Source organism: Talaromyces proteolyticus (assembly GCF_021365285.1).
Source record: "Talaromyces proteolyticus strain PMI_201 chromosome Unknown BGW36scaffold_2, whole genome shotgun sequence".
NCBI lineage: Eukaryota > Fungi > Ascomycota > Eurotiomycetes > Eurotiales > Trichocomaceae > Talaromyces > Talaromyces proteolyticus.
This window is the reverse complement of record NW_025764278.1, coordinates 1,863,688-1,882,201: the sequence shown is the minus strand read 5'-3', so window position 1 is coordinate 1,882,201 and position 18,514 is coordinate 1,863,688. Positions and strand designations below refer to the sequence as shown.

The 18,514-nt window shown below is 47.6% G+C and overlaps 6 protein-coding genes across 6 annotated transcripts; 2 read left to right on the top strand and 4 right to left on the bottom strand.

Annotated features, from left to right (window-relative positions):
- Positions 1–1,009: 1,009 nt before the first annotated feature.
- Positions 1,010–3,005, bottom strand: BGW36DRAFT_288535 (DNA lyase Apn2; the record flags this gene model as incomplete). The annotated part of the gene is made up of 4 exons (XM_046210586.1): positions 1,010–1,894; positions 1,948–2,657; positions 2,705–2,837; positions 2,889–3,005. 4 exons carry the CDS (start codon positions 3,003–3,005, stop codon positions 1,010–1,012), a joined length of 1,845 nt encoding a protein of 614 aa, XP_046076751.1.
- Positions 3,006–3,314: 309 nt separating this feature from the next.
- Positions 3,315–4,325, top strand: BGW36DRAFT_369888 (putative cytochrome c oxidase subunit VIa). The gene is made up of 5 exons (XM_046215179.1): positions 3,315–3,576; positions 3,665–3,689; positions 3,750–3,909; positions 3,962–3,969; positions 4,035–4,325. The coding sequence occupies exons 1-5, from the start codon at positions 3,411–3,413 to the stop codon at positions 4,078–4,080; spliced, it is 405 nt and encodes a 134-aa protein (XP_046076750.1). The 5' UTR covers positions 3,315–3,410; the 3' UTR covers positions 4,081–4,325.
- On the bottom strand, positions 4,242–5,740 carry BGW36DRAFT_369886 (ThiJ/PfpI family protein). The gene is made up of 2 exons (XM_046215178.1): positions 4,774–5,740; positions 4,242–4,711 (listed from the first exon to the last, which is right to left on the bottom strand). The coding sequence occupies exons 1-2, from the start codon at positions 5,333–5,335 to the stop codon at positions 4,512–4,514; spliced, it is 762 nt and encodes a 253-aa protein (XP_046076749.1). The 5' UTR covers positions 5,336–5,740; the 3' UTR covers positions 4,242–4,511.
- A 34-nt stretch (positions 5,741–5,774) lies between these two features.
- Positions 5,775–8,667, top strand: BGW36DRAFT_90978 (putative C6 transcription factor). Its single transcript, XM_046222697.1, has 5 exons — positions 5,775–5,979; positions 6,103–6,206; positions 6,275–6,304; positions 6,367–6,461; positions 6,519–8,667. The coding sequence occupies exons 2-5, from the start codon at positions 6,174–6,176 to the stop codon at positions 8,401–8,403; spliced, it is 2,043 nt and encodes a 680-aa protein (XP_046076748.1). The 5' UTR covers positions 5,775–5,979; positions 6,103–6,173; the 3' UTR covers positions 8,404–8,667.
- BGW36DRAFT_393977 (putative MFS sugar transporter) lies at positions 8,528–10,842 on the bottom strand (the record flags this gene model as incomplete). Its single annotated transcript, XM_046217866.1, has 10 exons — positions 8,528–8,701; positions 8,772–8,898; positions 8,965–9,061; positions 9,146–9,451; positions 9,521–10,081; positions 10,137–10,182; positions 10,236–10,300; positions 10,359–10,499; positions 10,550–10,694; positions 10,750–10,842. The coding sequence occupies 10 exons, from the start codon at positions 10,840–10,842 to the stop codon at positions 8,528–8,530; spliced, it is 1,755 nt and encodes a 584-aa protein (XP_046076747.1).
- Positions 10,843–11,624: 782 nt separating this feature from the next.
- On the bottom strand, positions 11,625–16,952 carry BGW36DRAFT_414157 (uncharacterized protein; the record flags this gene model as incomplete). Its single annotated transcript, XM_046219279.1, is given in 12 exon segments — positions 11,625–11,648; positions 11,676–12,119; positions 12,155–12,299; positions 12,345–13,325; positions 13,357–13,663; positions 13,773–13,919; positions 13,964–14,560; positions 14,602–15,206; positions 15,233–15,374; positions 15,421–15,442; positions 15,462–16,106; positions 16,224–16,952. The coding sequence occupies 12 exon segments, from the start codon at positions 16,539–16,541 to the stop codon at positions 11,625–11,627; spliced, it is 4,377 nt and encodes a 1,458-aa protein (XP_046076746.1). The 5' UTR covers positions 16,542–16,952.
- Positions 16,953–18,514: the final 1,562 nt, after the last annotated feature.

Below are 18,514 nucleotides of genomic sequence, written 5' to 3'. Positions count from 1 at the left end.
ACGGGGTCTAGCATGAGATACGGGGAGGGGGTAGGTAATGAATGGACATCGTTTACGTTCTGTTTTGTTGTTATCTGGAATATTAACTGGGAGTTTACAGCGGTGGAGATGGGAATTACGGGTTTTAAGGGGTTTTAAGGGGTGACGATGTGGTTCCTAATGCAACTACTGCTCATGATATTGAAAGAAGATGCACGTTTCTGCTTGTCTTGTTTTTTTCCTTTTAGATAGCTTAGGCTAGTTCTCTTAATCAACGAGATGATGAATTTTCTATTACTGGAGTGTAGATATGAGGTATCGTAAGTGCTGCAAGCGTAACATTAGTCTTCTTTGGAGTCTTTTTTAGTTTGAACTTCATTCTCTCGTAGCAGTTTCGCGTAAATTTTCAATACCGGGCTTAACTGATGGTTTGACTGTATATCCGATACATCAAGATAGGCCTCTAGCAAGGTATAGGCGAGCGAGTCCTAGGTAGTCATGTGCCGTGTGCCCCAGGCAACGAGCCAGCCACGAGCCAGCCACGGTGGCGGTCTCAGACGAGGCGGGGCCGGCGAGAAGCAGCAAGGTTAGGCAAATCAGAGCAGGAGAAAAGGATGGCTGGGGAAAGAGGATCAATTGACGTGGAGGGCAGGAACACACCGGCGGGAGCGGTGCCGAAAGAGGAAATAATGAGGGCATCGCGGGCGGGTGGTGGGAAGGAGCAGCCCAATGCCAGGGAGCGGCGATAACAAGGCAACTGCCGGGTGAGGGTTCCTGATTGGGCATCACGGCTGTCCATCTGGTGAGCAGACCATGTGATGTGCTGCGCCCTGAGAGATATATTGTTGCCCTGTTGGATATAGTCACAATTGGAATGTCTGCGATAGCCCGACGAAGGGCTCAGCCGGTCTGTTTCAGCCATGCCAGTATGTATGTATGTGTCTGAGCCTGTTGTGGGCTGCGTAAAATAGCTAGCATATAATATAGCAGAATTTCCGCCCTCCTCACTCCCTCTCGCAAACGAATACACCTAGCCATTCCAATCGCTCGCCCAGATAAATGTCCCGCATCGCCACTGCGTCCCTTTCTCCTTCTGCCCCGTCGGGCCCAGCGGTCGCGAGCACATCCAGAAGGACCGCCCACAGTTGACACCCGCTTTCTTCGTGGTCATCATCATGCAGGGCTCCTGGTGCTCTTCGCATTTGGGTGCTTCTTTCTTGGTGAATAGTTTCGACCATGACTCTTTGCTAACGATGGGATCAATGATAGTCTCCTCTTGCGTGTCTGATGTCGATGTTTCGGTTCGTGCTGTAGAGGGCTCAGAGATAGATGTCGTTTGTTTCGTAGGGCTGGTTTGTGACGTGTTGTGCTGATTGTTACCTTGTGGTTGCGCTTCTGCCGTCTGCTTGGGCCGGAAAAACCCCATCAGGCTTTGCTGTCCCTTGCTAGACTCGGATTTCCCAGACGATTTGGTCCTTTTGGGAGGCGGCGCGGAGATATTCTCGGCACGTAATCGTTTAGAAGTACCATTCGAAAGACTGCTTGGTGTCCGTTCAGTTACCGGTAGCGTAGGCTTGGATTGCGTTTGGCCTAGTGAAACTGCATCCTCGAGGTTGGGCTCGGGTATTGTTGGCGTCTGGCTTTCCTTCCCAGGAGCATTCTCTGGTGTGCGGCTACCGCTCGAAGACAACGAGGATGGTTTTCCGAAAAACATATCCTTAATGCTTCTACGACTGTTGAATTCCGGGATAAGACGACCAGACAGAGGCAGCAGATCCTTGGTTGAATATTCTCGTTGCCGTTCTCCATCCTTAAACACCCCTGGAGGATTGACTATGTCGTGAATATCGACCCGAACGCCATCAAATAGCACTTTATCATTGAAAACGGCAAATACGGGACAATGGTCAGAGCCCTTTGCAAGTTAGCAGCACGTCCAAGACAATTGGTACATGACAACGGACGAACCATGAGACCCTCTTGGATGTTTGAGTCCGCCCACCAGTCCTTCATATCGAGACTACTGAGAACGTAGTCGATCCTTGCACCATAGTTACCCGGTCTGGCATTCACCCTGGTCTCCCAACAGGTATACATGCCTCTTCTTCCAGGGTGGAACGATCGACATATATCATATAACGCGGGTGTCTCCCTTCCTTCGTCACGCTCGCTGATCACCTTCGTCCCTTCAACTAGCTGATTGAATATACGTCGCACAGGGGACGACAAATACTCTTCTTCATTCCCAGTGCCCTTGCGTATGGCTTCTGTCAAATGGGCTGAATCAATTTCGCCGGTCGAGATATTGAGGTCGCCGGTTAAAATTACTCTTTTCCCCATCGACACAAGGTTCCGAATACGTGCGTCCAGCAGGCTTACAAACCCATGTCGAAAATCGTCTCTGGTCTCATCACGGGCTGCTGGACTATATACGCCGAGAAGGACAAATGCTGGAAATTCAAGGACAACACAGCGTCCTTCACAGTCAAGCGTAGCAGCCTCGACTTGGACGTCGGATAACTGTTCGATAGAAGGATATCCGCCGATTTGCTGATCATCAGGCAATTCGCGAAAGGGCGTTGTCGAATTCGGCGGGCATAAGAATCCCGTAATCCCTTCCTCTGCGCGTATTGGCGCACAACTTGCATTACGTGTGTAGATAACTACTCCAGAGTAGCCTAGAAAATGTTAAACCAACCATCCCATCTTGTCAGCGTGTACTTACCTTTCTTGTGCTTCGGTAAACTGAAGAAGCAATCCCATCCGGGGATGAGAACCATGTCATCCCGAAGATCTTTCCTCTGAATTTTCGTTTCTTGGAAAACGACAATGTCTGCTTCCAGAATATCAAACATAGCCTGACAAGATGAAATAAGTAACTATCCACTTTCCGAGATGCCGCTTCTTACATCGAAGGACCGATTGTCTCGCCATGGCTGATATCCGAATGGATTTCTACAATATATAAGTAAACCTCCAGACGCCAAGTGTCCTGGCAGGAAACAGCTATACTTGCCGTATACCATTTACTACAACAGTGTCAGCATTGATTCGAAATTGCGATCGGACAAATAAATACCATTCCATGTTGTGATGCGAAAGCCCATCGCGACTTCTCTAGCCACTCTTTACATTCTCTGTTCAGAATCAACGCTTCCTATCAGACCGCATGTCGATATTTTCTTTTTTCCCAGTTCATGTCTGTTGCGCTTAAGGGTGACACGGAATCCCGTGACCTGATGCCGTAAACTGTTTTGAGTGATGTCACGGCTTGGCAGCCCACTCTAGCCGGCGAATCACGGGATCTCTAACCGATTTCGACCACCCACCCGAAACCTCCGTCGACATCGTACGATCGACGACCTTGAATACCTCCCTCTGATCAATCTCCCCTCCCCAACTACCGTACGGGTATACCAACCTCTTCCAACATGTATCGTCTCGGCCTTCGTACCGCCCAGCAGACCCGTGCGGCTCCTGTCCGCCGTCTCGTGCAGCGTCGCTTCAATAGCACTGAGAACAAGCCGTCTTGGATCGTCGACAACGCGTTCAACCGGGAGCGTGAGAATGTCAAGCACCACGCCGCTGCTACCAGCAGTACGTTATCTTTCCTTCTGCGAATTTGGGTGGATATTTGTGTCTGTGTAATTGGATTGGTGGAGCTAACGCAATGTTTTCTTTCTAGCCCTCTGGCGCAGACTTTCCATCTAGTATGTGGGATACTGTTCAATTGAGAAGGAGATATGTCGGGTGATGCTTACATTTGATAGCGCTGTTATTCCTTGCTTGATTTTGGGAGGCGTCAATGCTTACAACCTGTGGAATGAGCATTGGGAGCACTGGAGCCACCTACCCCCTCTCGAGGAGCGCACTGAGTACCCTTACCAGAACATCCGTTCCAAAAACTTCCAATGGGGAGATGGTGACAAGGTTAGTTCATTTCTTTGCCAAATAATTTACTTACATGCTAACGGGTTATTAGACCTTGTTGTGAGTCAAACTTGCGAACCTAGCAACGGGCGAAATTCCGTATAATTGAATGCTAACTGGAACAGCTGGAACTCCGAGGTCAACTATCACAACCCTGACAAGACCAAATAAACAAGTCTGCACCGAGTCGAGCTTGAGTTAAGTGTGAACATGCACTACGATAATTATCTCAGGTGTTGTATAATTGGTCTGCCGACGGACCGAGTACGAAAATTCAAGAATTATTTGATATTCCGAACCTGACACTAGAAGCTCAGGCCACAAATTTTGTGTGGATTATTGTGCCTGGCTGATACTACCCATTTGTTTCCTTTGTGATGTAACCTAGATCAAATGCAATGGTTTTCAAATCTTTATTTGGCTACTGTAATAGCACCCTGCTGGGCTGCTGTGTAGAAAAATTTGACCATCGTTGGCATGACAAACATGACTCTGATTGAACGCTAATTACTGCTGAGCGGATATGGGTATAACCTGAAAGCCAATCATGACACACGATGGGTAGGGGTAAACTGGCATTTAACATGCATAAACAACAACGATCACTTCAAACGGAAGATATACGACGGCAAGGCCTTGATAACCTGCCACAGGACGAACAGCATCCCCCGTCTCATACCTACATCATACTCCAACGCCCGATCACCGACGTCTGCCATGGTACACACCATCTCTGCAACGGGACCGGGGTATGTTGCTCTAAGATATGCTGCAACAAGATCATTCCCATTTGTGATTCCGCCTATCCCCATCAGTGCCCGTCCAATTACTAATACGCTTCAATTAATTGAGAAAAGAACTTACCAGCAGACCAAATATTTCCATCTTGCACCCAGCGCAGAGTATTATTCCACTTCGCCTTGGGAAACTTCTTCTGCAACTCGGGAATCAAGAACTTTGGGCCTGAGGCATGTCGACCGTCGTATATCCCGCTGTAACCGGCGGTATATGCGGCGGTGCAGATGACGAGAATGGTGGTATTGTGCTCGTTATGTGCACGCAGGAATTCCTGCGTTTCCTCGTCTGGTATGGTGTTTGGATCTGGGCCGGGGAGGAATAAGACGTCTAGATTGCCTGGTGCGACCTCCTTGTCGGCAGTGGTGTGTGTAAGAACGATGCCCGATGTGGCCGTGACTTGTTGGATTTTTCTGTCCTTGTCGCTCTCGTTATCTGTGGAAGATGCGGATTTCTTGCCGATGTTGTAGATTTTGCAGGGTTTGGCAAGTGAGACGATTGGAGGTGGGATATTGCACAGGGAGAGGTATTCTGGTGTCGCCATGGCGAAAAGGTCGATCGGCGCAAAATCAAGGAGTTGTACAGGGGCAGTCAGCAGCACGCCAATTTTTAGTTCTTTGGATGATGACATGGTTTTTGGTGGTATCGACCGCAATGATATGGGATACGAAAGTCAATGGGTGTCAATTATCTGGGAACCTGCATGCTAGGGATAGCTACAATCGCTACGGTTTCAGGGATATGCGCTTTATTAAATACATATCCATGAATTGAACGTATAGGCAGCCAAAGTTTCGAATGCGACTTAGAGTCTTCTAGTTGAAAGTTTGGAAGACCTGATTCCGAATGAACTTCGATCTTGGGATAGGTTTCGCGAAGCTACGTACCAGGCAGCAGCATTTAAGGGATGGCTTCCAACGCAAAGAACACAATCGGGACTTCGATTGGTCATGGTGGAGTTTACGATGGACTGGAGTGAGAACATTAGAGCAAATTAATTTGCTTTCTAGTATCACGTTTTGCAGCCAGCCTCATGATGATCCCTGGAAGCTGAAACACATACGCGCTCGGATTTATATACCGCTCGCCGTTAGCTGCACGTGGGAATAACCTTAATCCGGAACCAACCGTGGCTGTTCGTTGTCGGCTCCACAGCTCCCTCTCATCTTCAATACCTTCAGTCCCTGTGCATCGAGTCTGTCTTGGCAACTAGTTGAAAGGCGGCTGCATTGAGAAGCTAGTCCGATAAACTGCTCGGCTTTGTGATCGGAAACTGTAAGTTGTTCATATCCTTCGCAAATCCTCGTCTAGTTACCCCGCAGGGCTCCCCTCCTCCCCGTCAGCCCGCATACCAGACTCGTGCCCCTGACATCAGGCTAACCCTTCGTTGTTGTCAAGATGATTGAGTTTCTGTCCAATTGGGAGACAGTTCCTTTCGCTTGCAAGCTGTGCGGGCTCAATGCTGGAAAATGAGCAGCGTGCGAGATGCTCAGAACTTTGCCGTGAGTTTTGGAGGGCCGGTTGGCTGGCTATGCGGGGCGCGATACTGATACGATCGTTTGTCGACTAGTGCGATGAATGCAGAGCGAGAAAATCGAAGGTGGGTTTAGACTCTCTATGTGTTTGAGAAAACCTGCGAGAACTGTAGACTAAGGTCACTAGTGTTCCAAAGGAAAACCAATTTGTGACCAATGTTTGAAGATCGGCAAGGAATGTATCTACAGTCCAAAGGTCGTCCGGAGTCCGTTGACTCGCCAGTATGTATTTTCCTCGAAAACACCCATATGTCACATGCTGATAGTCTACTTGTGCAGGCATCTTACATACGTCGAAGACCGTCTGAGCGCGTACGAGACTGCCCTTGGAAAGTTATTCCCCGGCGGTGATTTGGACAGCGTTGTATCCTCACTCATTCAGGATCAAGACCCCCGTCCGAGGGCCTCGCTCTCCCCGTCTGCGTCTTCTAAAGACTCTCCATACCCCCGAACCGAAAGCCGTCATTCGCAGCCCGCCGCAGAGGCTGTTCCGCAACAAGCCGATGGCTTCGACTGGGCCGAGCGGGAGATCTCTCTTGGCGATTTAGCGGATGGAATGGCTGCGCTGTCCATACGGCCGGAAGGTGCTGGATACTTTGGAGCGTCGTCAAGTGTCGTGCCGTTGCGAGCGCTCACAGATCATGGATTTGACTTGAATATCCCTTCACCAGGCGAACATAATGCCGGCGGTTTCCATCGAACTGCACCGCTGAAATCTCAGCTTATCAGCTCTGCGCCTTCGGGTCTCGTGGAGCAAGCCTTTATTGACGCATATTTCATGAATTACCACAGCAGCTATCCCTTTGTTCATGAAAGTACCTTTAGAGCGCAATATCATGAACAAATCCCACGACCTCATGGACAGGCATGGCAGATTTTGTTGAATACCATTTTGGCACTGGGAGCTTGGAGTATCGGAGACGACAATTCGGATTTGGATATATCTTTTTACCAGGAAGCCAGGGGATATTTGCAGCAAGCATCGGTGTTTGAAATGGGTAATCTTACTCTCATACAGGGGCTTCTGCTTCTTAGCAATTACGCACAGAAACGCGACAAGCCGAACACGGGCTGGAACTATCTCGGACTGGCGGTGCGCATGTCCATGAGTCTTGGCATTCACAAGGAATTCCCTGGTTGGAAAATCAGCTTGTTGCAGCGCGAAATCCGGAGACGACTGTGGTGGGGTGTGTTTATATTTGACAGCGGCGCTGCGAAGACTTTTGGTAGGCCAATTCTACTACCAGAAGAGACTATTATGGACGCAAGACAGGTTCTCAATATCCATGACGAGTCTCTGACTCCTGCCACAACAACTCTGCCTCCAGAATCCAACGGGCCAACGCAATATACTGGCCTTATTGCGCAGACGAAATTCCATCTCAAGACCAACCATGTCTACCAACGATTGATTTCAAGCCCGAGTATCACCGCTGAAGAAACAAAGGAATTGCATAAATATATGGAGGAATGGTATAATGAGTTGCCCATGTATTTAAAGGGTCGCTCGCCTAATGAGCCTGACTGGCTCGCGTTGACACGCAATCGACTCATGTGGCGGGACTGGAATATGCGGATGCTAATCTACCGACCAATCGTCCTCCGCTGGGCTTCGGAACGCTGGACATCCACAGACTCACTGGACAACCAGGAAGACCCGGCAGAGCGAGAGTGCAGACTTTTATGTTTGCAATACGCCCGTACGAGTATAATGTCGATATCCGAGTTTATGGAGAACCACATGTGCACTAGGCTCGGCGCATGGTACATGCTCTACTTCCTTTTCCAAGCCGCCCTCATCCCCATCGTCTTTCTTATGACTGATCCCACCTCACCGGACACTTCGTCCTGGTATCAAGACGTTGAAACGACAAAATCCCTGCTTACACACCCCACGCTGAGCAACAACCGTCTCGCTGCACGCTGCCTTGATGTTATCACCCGTCTTTGCTCCCCAATTCCGTCAACTGAAAACCAGCCCCCTGACATACAGGGACAATTCGTGATGAATCCTCCCGGTCAGATATTTAATAACGCGGGCGCCTTTGGACTGTTTCAAAATGAGTTTGGAGGTGCTGGGGCTGTTGGGATTGGGCCGCCTGGAGCGGCCGGGTTTAATTTGGCGGAATGGGTGAATTTTCCAGGACAGGAGAACCTGACTTAATCAAATTGCCGATCCAACCCTTTCACAACATTATTACACTACGTTTTGTAGATGATACCAACACGCTTTTTTGTTATGCTATATATAGCATCCGCCCCTTCTGACACAGACGGCAGTTCCGCCATCACCTCGCTGCATATGTATCCGCATGCGCATGTTCCTGCTGCTCAATATCCGCTTTGAGAACCTCCTCACTGACAAGCGGTGTCCCACGCAACTGGGCTTCGATATGGACGATCCGTTGCTTTTCTTCGTACGCCGCGGTGTCGCCGAAAATGAGATCCATATCTTCCAAGGTCTGGCCAGAGAAAGAACAAGATCTGTCAGCAAATGATCTGGCTAGTCCTTTGTTGGATAATTGAACATACCTTTCCCCTCGTCTCCGGAATACAGAAGAACGTAAATGCAAGTGCTAGGAGACAGAATGCTGCAAAGAAGATGTACGTTCCCCAGGATATAGACGTCAGCATATCGGGTGTTACCAGGCCGATGATACTAGTGATATATCAGCAAGATGTATCCTAGTATCAGATATGAATAACGGATAATGGGGCATCATACAAGTTGCACATCCACGTCGCCGAAGTCGTGATAGAAATAGCTTTTGACCGGATCGAAAGATTGAAAATCTCAGACGGAAGAACCCATCCAATCGGTGCTGCAAATATTTTGTAAATCAGCATGTTAATAATAATCTTGTGCGGTCTTTCAAGTTGATATCGATGAATTTTGTTAAGCTTACCGAAGGAATATGAAAAATGGATATCATAAATATAAATAAATGCGATCCCAGCCCATCCAGCAGCCTTGTGATCGACTAGAGCAGATCCATAAGCCCCGAGAATTCCGCCGACGATTACCAGCGAGATGCATGTTCCGAGGGCACCCGACATAAGCAACTTGCGGCGACCTATCCTATCGATTAGGAATAGTGCTGGGAGTGTACTCAGACAGTTTACAATGCCGTAGACTCCCGTGGCGAGAAGAGATGTGGTGTTTCCGCTCAGGCCTAGTTGGGAGAAGATTGTTGGAGCATAGTATATCATTGCTGTTTCATCAACATGTTAGTCGAGGCACGTACATTTACTTGAAAAAAGGGACAGGAGGAGAAATGTACCATTGCAACCCATAAACTGCTGAAAAAACATCACACAAGACCCAATCGCCAGTCTCTTAAAACGAGCCCACGTCGTCACCAAAGAGAAATATTGCGCAGCATGCAGTTTTATACCTGACAATCCCGGCCACTTCTCTCTCGCGAACGTGTTTTCGAGCATAATCTGTGCTTTGATTTCCAAATACTCTCGCATCAAATCTGGGTCATTCCGCGAGTCATCGTGCTGCTGCCGTTGCTGCTTTCGTCGTAACCTGGACAAACTGGCCAGTGCATCGTCGTCGCGTTCATGCATGAGAAGCCACCGAGGGGACTCTGGGAAGAATACCATTCCGATTCCCAGCGTCAAGGCTGGAAGGATCTGCAGGGCGAAGGGCAGACGCCATGATGCCTCGGATTGTCCTGTGCATTGCCCGTTGGATGGGATGTCTGCGTATGGGTTGAAGATGCGAGAAGAGGCGGTTCCGCCAGTATACGGGATGTTAGGAGCACACCGTGTCCCGCCGATGTAATTTGTGCCATAGTCGATCCAGAAGCTAACTAGGATGCCGATTGTGACGGAGACTGAGGGTATTAGAGTAGAGATACGAGGAGGGTGGAGGTTGGGCTTAGGGCTTACGTTGTTGGAGAACGACGAGGCCACCACGAATCTCAGGGATAGAAATCTAACAGAGTGTGGGTAAGATTGGAGATTATATGATTATGGTGTAGAGCATACCTCGGATATAAATAGAGGAACAACTTGAGTCAGTTGTCCAATGGCGAGACCGGCAATGGCTCTTCCTAAGGGGAAGAATCAGAACTCTGTTATCATGCAGTGGTGATTCTATTTCAGACATACCAACAAATAGCATTGGAACCGTCACAGCACCGCACTGAATCGCCGAGCCAACGACAAAGATACCCACAGCAAGGAACATTGAGGCCCTACGTCCTAGACGGTCACTAATAGGGCCGTTGCACAGCGAGCCAAACCATGCAGCTGTAGACATAATTAAATATTATGCTCGGAGCATCAGAAGGCCATCATACCTAGCAACAATCTTGACACAAACCACCCCTTGAACCCGCTATCACTGTACACACGTGGGAAGCGTGCACCGAATGACTCCATCGTCAGAATACCAGAGACGACTCCCTGGTCATAACCAAATAGCAGACCACCGAGGGTCGAGAACTGGGATATGACGGTCAGCTTTATACAACAAATAGAACGTGCGAGATTGACTAACAAGGGCAACGCCGAAAAGATACGGATTCTTGTAGATAAGACCAAAACCACCCCTAGGAGCGGTTTGCTCTTCTGCATCTGTAATTGAAGCCATGGTGATTGGTAATGCGCTCAAACGAGAGGCTTCACTATGCTGACGGGATGTAGTAGTCACGACCGAACAGGACATGTAGGCTTTATACCTCGGTGCGAAGAAGACAAGAGACCCGTTCGTCTTGTCTGATGCTTGTCCTCGTGGTAGCTATGACCGATTCAGTGTAACGGACAACAGTAGTCCGGCAAATAGGGTAGCTAGTCCCCAGTCTTCTGCTTGTGTCCCGTTTGGAGAAGAGACTGGGAACCCGGACAAAGTTCCGGGGATTCTCTGACTGTATACTTCTCGTCCAAGTTTCCAGAATTCAGGAGGAAACAACCTAAAACCGGAAAGAATAATCACGGAGAACTGTGCTCCGGAAATATCGACATATAGGATTGCGTTGCTCCGTGAGACGGATCTTTTCTGAACCTAGATGTTCTGGGCTAGGTATCCTTGTATAGAGGTTGACAGCAGATGGTTGACATATGTACCGGAGACTTACCGAGAACACCAGACGCCTGCATTCGTACGAGACACCGAGTTCTAATGTCCATATTTTTCATATACGTATAATATTACCTGCGGTTATTGACCTCGTTCTGATCTCCACATGTAGAGCTGCACCCCGCATTTTTTGGATCGACAGCCGGAGGGAAGCCCGACGACATTAAACTACATGAAATGAAGCACGATGCCATATACAAAACTGACGAACAATCTATTTCTCACCAAAACAACACCTAAAAATAGAATGAAGGGCAAAAATCCAAATTTGACTAACATCCTCTGTAGTGGAAGAACTAGGTGGAAAGATTCCCCAGTCTCTGCTCCAATTCCACTGCTCTACTCACTCCTTCAACCTGTTGATGGTGCTGGCCACCAACCGGAGCACCGCACTCCGGGCATCGAGCCTGTTGCATCGGCATGCCGCATTCTCCAATCGTGAACGGATGTCTATTGACACAGAAGTACCAATGTCCCGTGCCGCGGAACTCGCCCGCCATCGCCTCAATCACTGCCAGTCGCTCTGCATTGGTGACGGCAGTGTATAATGTGCCTTGATTCACCATTTTTTCTGCCTCGTCAACCTCTTGTGATAGCCCCGTCGTTTGGCCAGGGTTTTCTTGGCACAGTCGTCGTGCTCTTTCAACTGCTATCGTGCCATACTCCATCATGCGTTCTGGTTGGGTCAGGTTTTCTCTATGGCCACGTTCCAGAGCATAGAGCTCTGCGAGAAAGATATGCCCTTCAACCTGCAAATACGCTCTGTTTGAGCTGGCCGCCTTGTGGATAAGCTCTTCACATTCTTGTCTCTTCCGGTTTAGGTTACCTGTATCTCGCTATCCAACGCCATCTTTCGAGAGAGGCCTTTCCTCCGCAATGACAAAAAGTCGGCGATGAGAGCAGTATCAAGACGAATCAATAGCGCAGCCGCCATCAAGAAACCTCTTATTCTGCAGAAAACTTTCGTGGAACTTGAAACCTACATCGGCTTTCTTCCGTCTCCGCATATTCTCCACTTTGTTGAGGGCTGTTCGTCTTTCGAGACCTTTTCGAGATATATCAACAATCGCTTTCGTAACGGCATCAGCTCACTCCAGCGAGACGGTTTGCACCTAGCTAATAAGTTAGATAACATCCTAACCTGATTATCGCACGGCCCTTCGATCCGTATTATCTTTGTGCCGTCGAATACCGCTGAAAATTTGAAGTCCGAATCATCTTGGAGGCTAGCCAGATGCTTGCTCACATTAGTAGCAATGGGGATGTACTCGTTGTTAGAATACAAGATGAATTTCTTGGTGCACTCGTCTCGCAAAGCACGGCGTACAAGTCGGCCATATCGGGCGATATCTCGGAGGGAACCACGACATGTGGCACATCTCTTCACATCATCAATTGAAAAGGGCTCAGAAGAAGAAGCTATAGAAATCGGAAACCCTTTCGTGTCCAAGTTATAACGCTTTTTCCAATCAAATAGACCATCCATGCTCTCCATAGTTAGAAAATGGTGACATTGAGGAAAGATGCACGGATTCTCGTTTAAATCAATTTCCTCATAAGTCTCTCCTAGAATAAAATCGACAGCTCGGTGTTTGACATCTTCGCTAGCACAAATCTGACAGAATTCGATAGGGGGACAGCTTTCTCCACAAACAGATGGACCGCACGGCAGCTTCTTCTCACATCGTTTTGAACATGGGGCATGGCCGCAGGGAGCAGAACATGGCATCGAACATTTAGAACGTGGACAGGCTGATAGACAGATATCCTCGGCACAAGGGATACAGAGCTCATGGTACTTGTTGCCGTACTTGGAGTGGCCGCAGTGGAAATCACAGGGTTTGTTGCAAGGAGGGCACGGCTTCTCACCATGGCATGAAATCCCGCATGAATGAGAACATGTTGATTGACCACGCCCACAATTTTGCGTACAAAGAACCATGATTTGTAAGAAGGGTTCCTGATTCATCACGAGAAATGCATTGATGGCATAATCGCTTACAACTATGTCCACAGGGCAAGTTTGACCTGCACTGCTTTTTGCATTTATAATCATTTTTTGTCATATCGACATAGCATAATTCGCTGACCTTGTGGTTACAACCAGGAATTGTCTTGTCGACTCTGACTGTACAGCGAAGATTTGAGAGGTTCTGTGCTTCCCAACATTTTAAATACGGTGCTGCATGTACACCAAGTACACGATGAGGATCATGAACTTTAACGGTGCATTTTGTCACACATTGGTCTCCACATTTCTTTGGACATTGGTAGTCGCACCCCTTGAGTGGCCTTGGGCAGTCCTCCAAGCAATAAACCGCGCTATGCAATGTAACTGAATGGCACTTCTGAACGCAAGCATGGCCACACGACAACCGGTTGACGCATCGAATATTACAACCTCCCTCTGGCGAAAATTGACTGAAGTGGTCTAGTTCCGAAACAAATAGGTGTATCAGGATGTCGTGGGCACCGTAGCTCCAACTCAGTGCCAAAGTTGTCGTTGCTCTCTAGGAGTTTGATAACATCCGCCCACATAGGGACGTGAGCTGATGTTGCAGAGTTCCCGATAATGTACATACCATGTCTTGCTCTAGAAAGCAAGACATTAATGCGATTTGAAGTACGTAGAAACCGCATTTATTCTGGCTGTTGCTTCGCACCAGAGATATCACGATCACTTTAGCCTCTCCTCCTTGAAAGTTGTCGACCGTCGCTACTCGGACAGACTCAAGCAATGTCGTTTTGATAAACTTCCTATATTTCGAAATTCTCTTGTTCTCGAGCTTAGTGTTATCTGGTAGTCCAGCTTTATCTAACTGTCCTTCATCACGTTCGTCCATCGAAATTCTCGTGAATTGTCCTATTTCCCTTCGCAAACGGTGAAGTTGTCCAAGGTAGGAAGTCAGAACAGCAATATCACCTTTCTTGTATGTTCCCTGCGAAGTTAGATGCTTGATAAGTGCTGCTGTAAGTTGTATTTCGTGTTGGTTCCAGTGAGAAGTTGCCAATGCATCGTCCCCAGAGGACCCTGCTTCCGGCGCACGGTGATCCAGCCAGAAAAGTCTGCGGCGCATACCCATCACTTCAGGATATACACAGACCGAAGGTGCATCGCTCAACCTTGGATATAATGTCTTCCTTATTAAATGTGCAATCGAAGGATGCATTCGTCGTTGTGTCTCCAGAGTATTGAACGGAACTTGGGCGCCATCTTCGGCGTTTTTGTCTACTAGTCTTTCGAACAAAGATACGTCTAGAGCATATTTTGACCCCCTCTAGGATTTTCTGACGATAAATCATAGTTCTGGATTTGTGATCGTAACTGAAGGTGGTCACCAATGAGGATTGCTTGCTGGACCGAAGGGAGAAGCGCAGTGAGGAGATTTACCTCAAGAACCTCCCCAGCTTCTTCACAAATAACGACTTTTGACTGTAAGCGTTGCAAAAATTTCAGATTTCGAGCCAAACCACTCGTAGTGATGCCAATGACATCCGCACTTTGGAGGAGTTGGAGATTCATTTCGTCCCGAACATCGTCAAATTTTAGTTTCGCATCTCTGTGATCTAAAATGGCTAGGGTAATATCCCTTTCCTCCTCTGATCGAATCTCTTCAAGCCAACTAGCATGTAGATTTCTCCTTTCTTGTGTCGTCATTGTCTCAAGGTCTGAATATTGGAGTTCCTGGATACTTCGAGAGGGGTTCTCATTCTGTCGTCCTTGATGCAGCCACTGCCCAATAGCACCATTACTTCCTCTAGAAGAATACCGATCCCACCCATCGATATTCTTTTCAAACAAATGGTGGTAATGAAGTGGATGCCTTTCCTTCAAATGTTTTGCAATTGAGTGGTTTTCCAGTAGACCCCGGAAGTCTCTAGTGACATCTTTCAGTTGGCCAACCTTGCAGAGAATGCGCGTTTCTCGAATCTCGTGTGACTAAAGTCCTTGGCGACGTTTCGCAAATTCAGTGGCTTCAGAACCTCGGATTTGGATTGGGAGCCAATACGGATAACCTGTGACGTGATTTTCGTCTCGAGGAGGTCTTCCAGTAACTGGTTCAGAGCATGGCTTGTATAACAGACACATACTATCGGGACCAGATCGGCCTTGCTTTTGTTTGCCAGAATACTTTGACCAAGGCAACACCTGTATAGCTCTTTCCAGTGCCGGGAGGGCCCTGGATGAGGCCCAGCTCTCGCGTCAGGGAGTTGACCAAAGCTTCGGCTTGTGCTTCATCGAGATCGCAGTTTCTTTGTAGATCCTGAATATCGAATGGGCGGCCAGGATACAAATTTAGTGGGCTGTGATCCTTCGTCAAGCCCTGCAGGTCGAAGAAGAATCCAGGGCGAGAAGCGTAACGCGGTGGGGGAATCTGCATATCGGGCGCGCCTGCCGCGGTGAGGATGTCTGCAAAGGGAAGGCGCGCGGATTTCTTTATCTGCTGTAGAGCACACAGTGTTGGCTGGAAAGACGGAAGAAGAACACCAGGGAATTCGACCAATGACAGCGATGCGCTAGCTGTAGCACGACCTGTTGCCATCGCCTGCAAAAGCCTCCGGATATTCTCGCCATCAGCCTCGACTAGGCCGAGCGTGATGCTTGCCAGAGCCTTATTGCTCCAGAGCGAAGGCTCGTCTCCTTCTGAAGGACCAAGCTGGTTTTGGCCTTCATTCTTCACTCGATCAGAACTTGGCCCTAATACAGAGCAAAGTACCGCGCATGTTCGGTAGTCAGTGAGGAAGACCAATGCTGATGACTGAAGCCGTCGTAACTGCTGCCATCATTCCTCTCGGCCTCGTCTGTTCATGCTTAGTGTTGCAGTCGGCCGAGTAAATTCAGCACGGATTCGAGGACCCTGGAATGTGTCAAGCTCCAGCTTAAAAAGTCTCACATTCCTGTATGCGTGTGTCCTTAGGTTGTTTCTATTTCCCTGTCCACCTGAACTAGGCACGATTTCGCTATGAATAGCATCCCGAAGTTGCCCTATAGTGTCTTCTCTCAATAGTCGAAAGTGTCGGTCTGGGAGACCATGTATACCATCTAACTGCCATTGACTCGGATCGCGAGGAGGTAGATATTCACTGCGAGTGGATTGAGTTTCTTGGAGGGTCGGCATGACTTTTATCAGGAAGATATCAGTGTGGTCATTATCATGCCATCCTCCGGGAGGCTTGAGAGGTGCAAGAAATTTCGCAGCGACTTTAGGCATGCGCGCCTTTGTTGACGACTGTAAATCGGGTAAGTGGCTTCCTATTTCGAGACACTGCTGAAACGTAATCGAGATTCAAACGAGCTTCTTGAAGCCACGGATCTAACTTTGAATCATGTAGGCTTATTTTAATCGCTTCAGACTTACGGACGACATCTTTCAACGGCTCACAAACGAATGCAGTGGAGTTGAGGTCAATAATGTGTCTGATGAGAAGAATGATGACCTCCAGATGCTTGACAACTTCACTTTTGACATCAACATTGTCCGCATTTCTTTCATCACGAGGTAACTGCATAACATCAGCAAGATAAGTTAACAGTTTTACCGCGCGCCCTCCTGCTTGACCAAAGATGAAGTTATAAATCGTTTCCACTGCCTGTTCGAGTAAAAGAGAGGCGAGGACTGTAGGATTGGTCATGAGTTGCAGAAACGGAAACACTTCGTCCTGGAACACGCGCATCTTCCGAAAGCCCGGCATTGTAGCGAAGTCAAGGTCAAGTAATTCGTGTACATTTCGGAGCACACCCTCCTCGGAAAGGCGGCTAACTACCTCCTTTGCTATGCCACGAGCCTCCTCGGCGAGCCGTTGAGCTTCATGAAAAAACCACCTACGCTTTGTACCAAGAGCGCTGTTTGGAGAACCAAAGGTGCGAAGGTCTCGAGGAATACCTCTTCTCCAAAGTAAAAATCTCTGGTTTTCTTTGGAATTGTTCGATGTATGGTTCCCATCTGAGGTCCGCCTGGCTTCCTTGCTCCCGTGTGACTCTCTTACATGATCGAATTTGCAGTTTCGCTGGTTGCATTTCCCGGTTTCCCTGAATTAAAAGCAGACTCTGTTTCTATTATGACTAAATGTCAGAGAAGCTCTCATTCAATTTCAAAAGACGATTTCTCACCCTAGGTGTCTCATTTTGAGAGCTAGCTAGTTTAGGCCAAAGTCGATTTGAAGACAGGAAAATATATTAATATTTTCTCCAAATAGTGCTTATGGCTGTCAAAAGAAAATTTTTTGATGAAAAAATTAAAATAGCTGACTTCAGGATGGTGAGTGTGTCCTTTTTAAGCAAACAGGAGAGGTGGATGCTCTGCTACATTTCTAGGCTTTGTCAGGCGGCGGCAACAACAACCACAATTTTATTTCACACGAGGCTGACTTACCAGTGACATGAGATTATTTATCACAGCCGCTTTTGTATTTCAGTCTACTTTCTCTACTTTCCACATAATATGGGGCTTGCTCTTGTGTGGTTTGTTATTCATTGTGGCAACGGCAGCCCGGATTCTCACAGGGCAGCAATGGCTAGTTCCATATAATGATGACTTAATAAGAATGGCCTATGGTATTAAGAATACTAGTCAGTTAGCTGAACATTTCAAAACATATAATTTTACTTTAATTCCTAGCAAACGAAATATCATTGTTCTGTCTGCGGCCTCTCCAGCTATAAGGAAAAGCTGGCCAATCAGAGACCCCCACTTACTTTGCCACACATGCAGCATACAAAGGGTTGATTTATGCGTCATGCTGTGCATTGTTTTGCCACAAAATTCTTTACCGTTTTATTCTTCCCTTCTTCTACATTATGACATCATACTTGATTTGATTCACTATTTTATTTATGATCAAACTTCCGATAGATAATAACGAAGGCAACTAGATAATATCGATATACTACAGCGAATAATGATTTAAAATGTCATACAAACTACATATGTACAGGGTTGAATCCAGAGAGTCATAGTTAGAAATAACATTTATTTAGTTATATTTGTATTTAGCCATCTATCCACTATGGTATTCAATCTATGCGTTGATTTCGAGGTTCGGTGGGTTTGGTGTTGTTTGGTGTTTTACGCGAACCCCTGCTTTGACTTGCATTCAAAATGTTGTCCGCATGGCAGATTGAATTACTTGGGATGATTTCAAATTGATATGAATGGCTCTACTTTTGCTGTTAATGCAATTAAAA

Excerpts from the sequence above, each read along its gene's own strand:
- BGW36DRAFT_369888 (XM_046215179.1), top strand. The coding sequence starts at position 3,411 with ATGTATCGTCTCGGCCTTCGTACCGCCCAGCAGACCCGTGCGGCTCCT. Across the intron at positions 3,577-3,664 it reads CCACGCCGCTGCTACCAGCA|CCCTCTGGCGCAGACTTTCC; the intron begins GTACGTTATCTT and ends TTTTCTTTCTAG. Across the intron at positions 3,690-3,749 it reads TGGCGCAGACTTTCCATCTA|CGCTGTTATTCCTTGCTTGA; the intron begins GTATGTGGGATA and ends TACATTTGATAG.
- BGW36DRAFT_369886 (XM_046215178.1), bottom strand. The coding sequence starts at position 5,335 with ATGTCATCATCCAAAGAACTAAAAATTGGCGTGCTGCTGACTGCCCCT. Across the intron at positions 4,712-4,773 it reads TGGAAATATTTGGTCTGCTG|GCGGAATCACAAATGGGAAT; the intron begins GTAAGTTCTTTT and ends TGATGGGGATAG.
- BGW36DRAFT_90978 (XM_046222697.1), top strand. The coding sequence starts at position 6,174 with ATGAGCAGCGTGCGAGATGCTCAGAACTTTGCC. Across the intron at positions 6,305-6,366 it reads GCAGAGCGAGAAAATCGAAG|TGTTCCAAAGGAAAACCAAT; the intron begins GTGGGTTTAGAC and ends TAAGGTCACTAG. Across the intron at positions 6,462-6,518 it reads CGGAGTCCGTTGACTCGCCA|GCATCTTACATACGTCGAAG; the intron begins GTATGTATTTTC and ends CTACTTGTGCAG.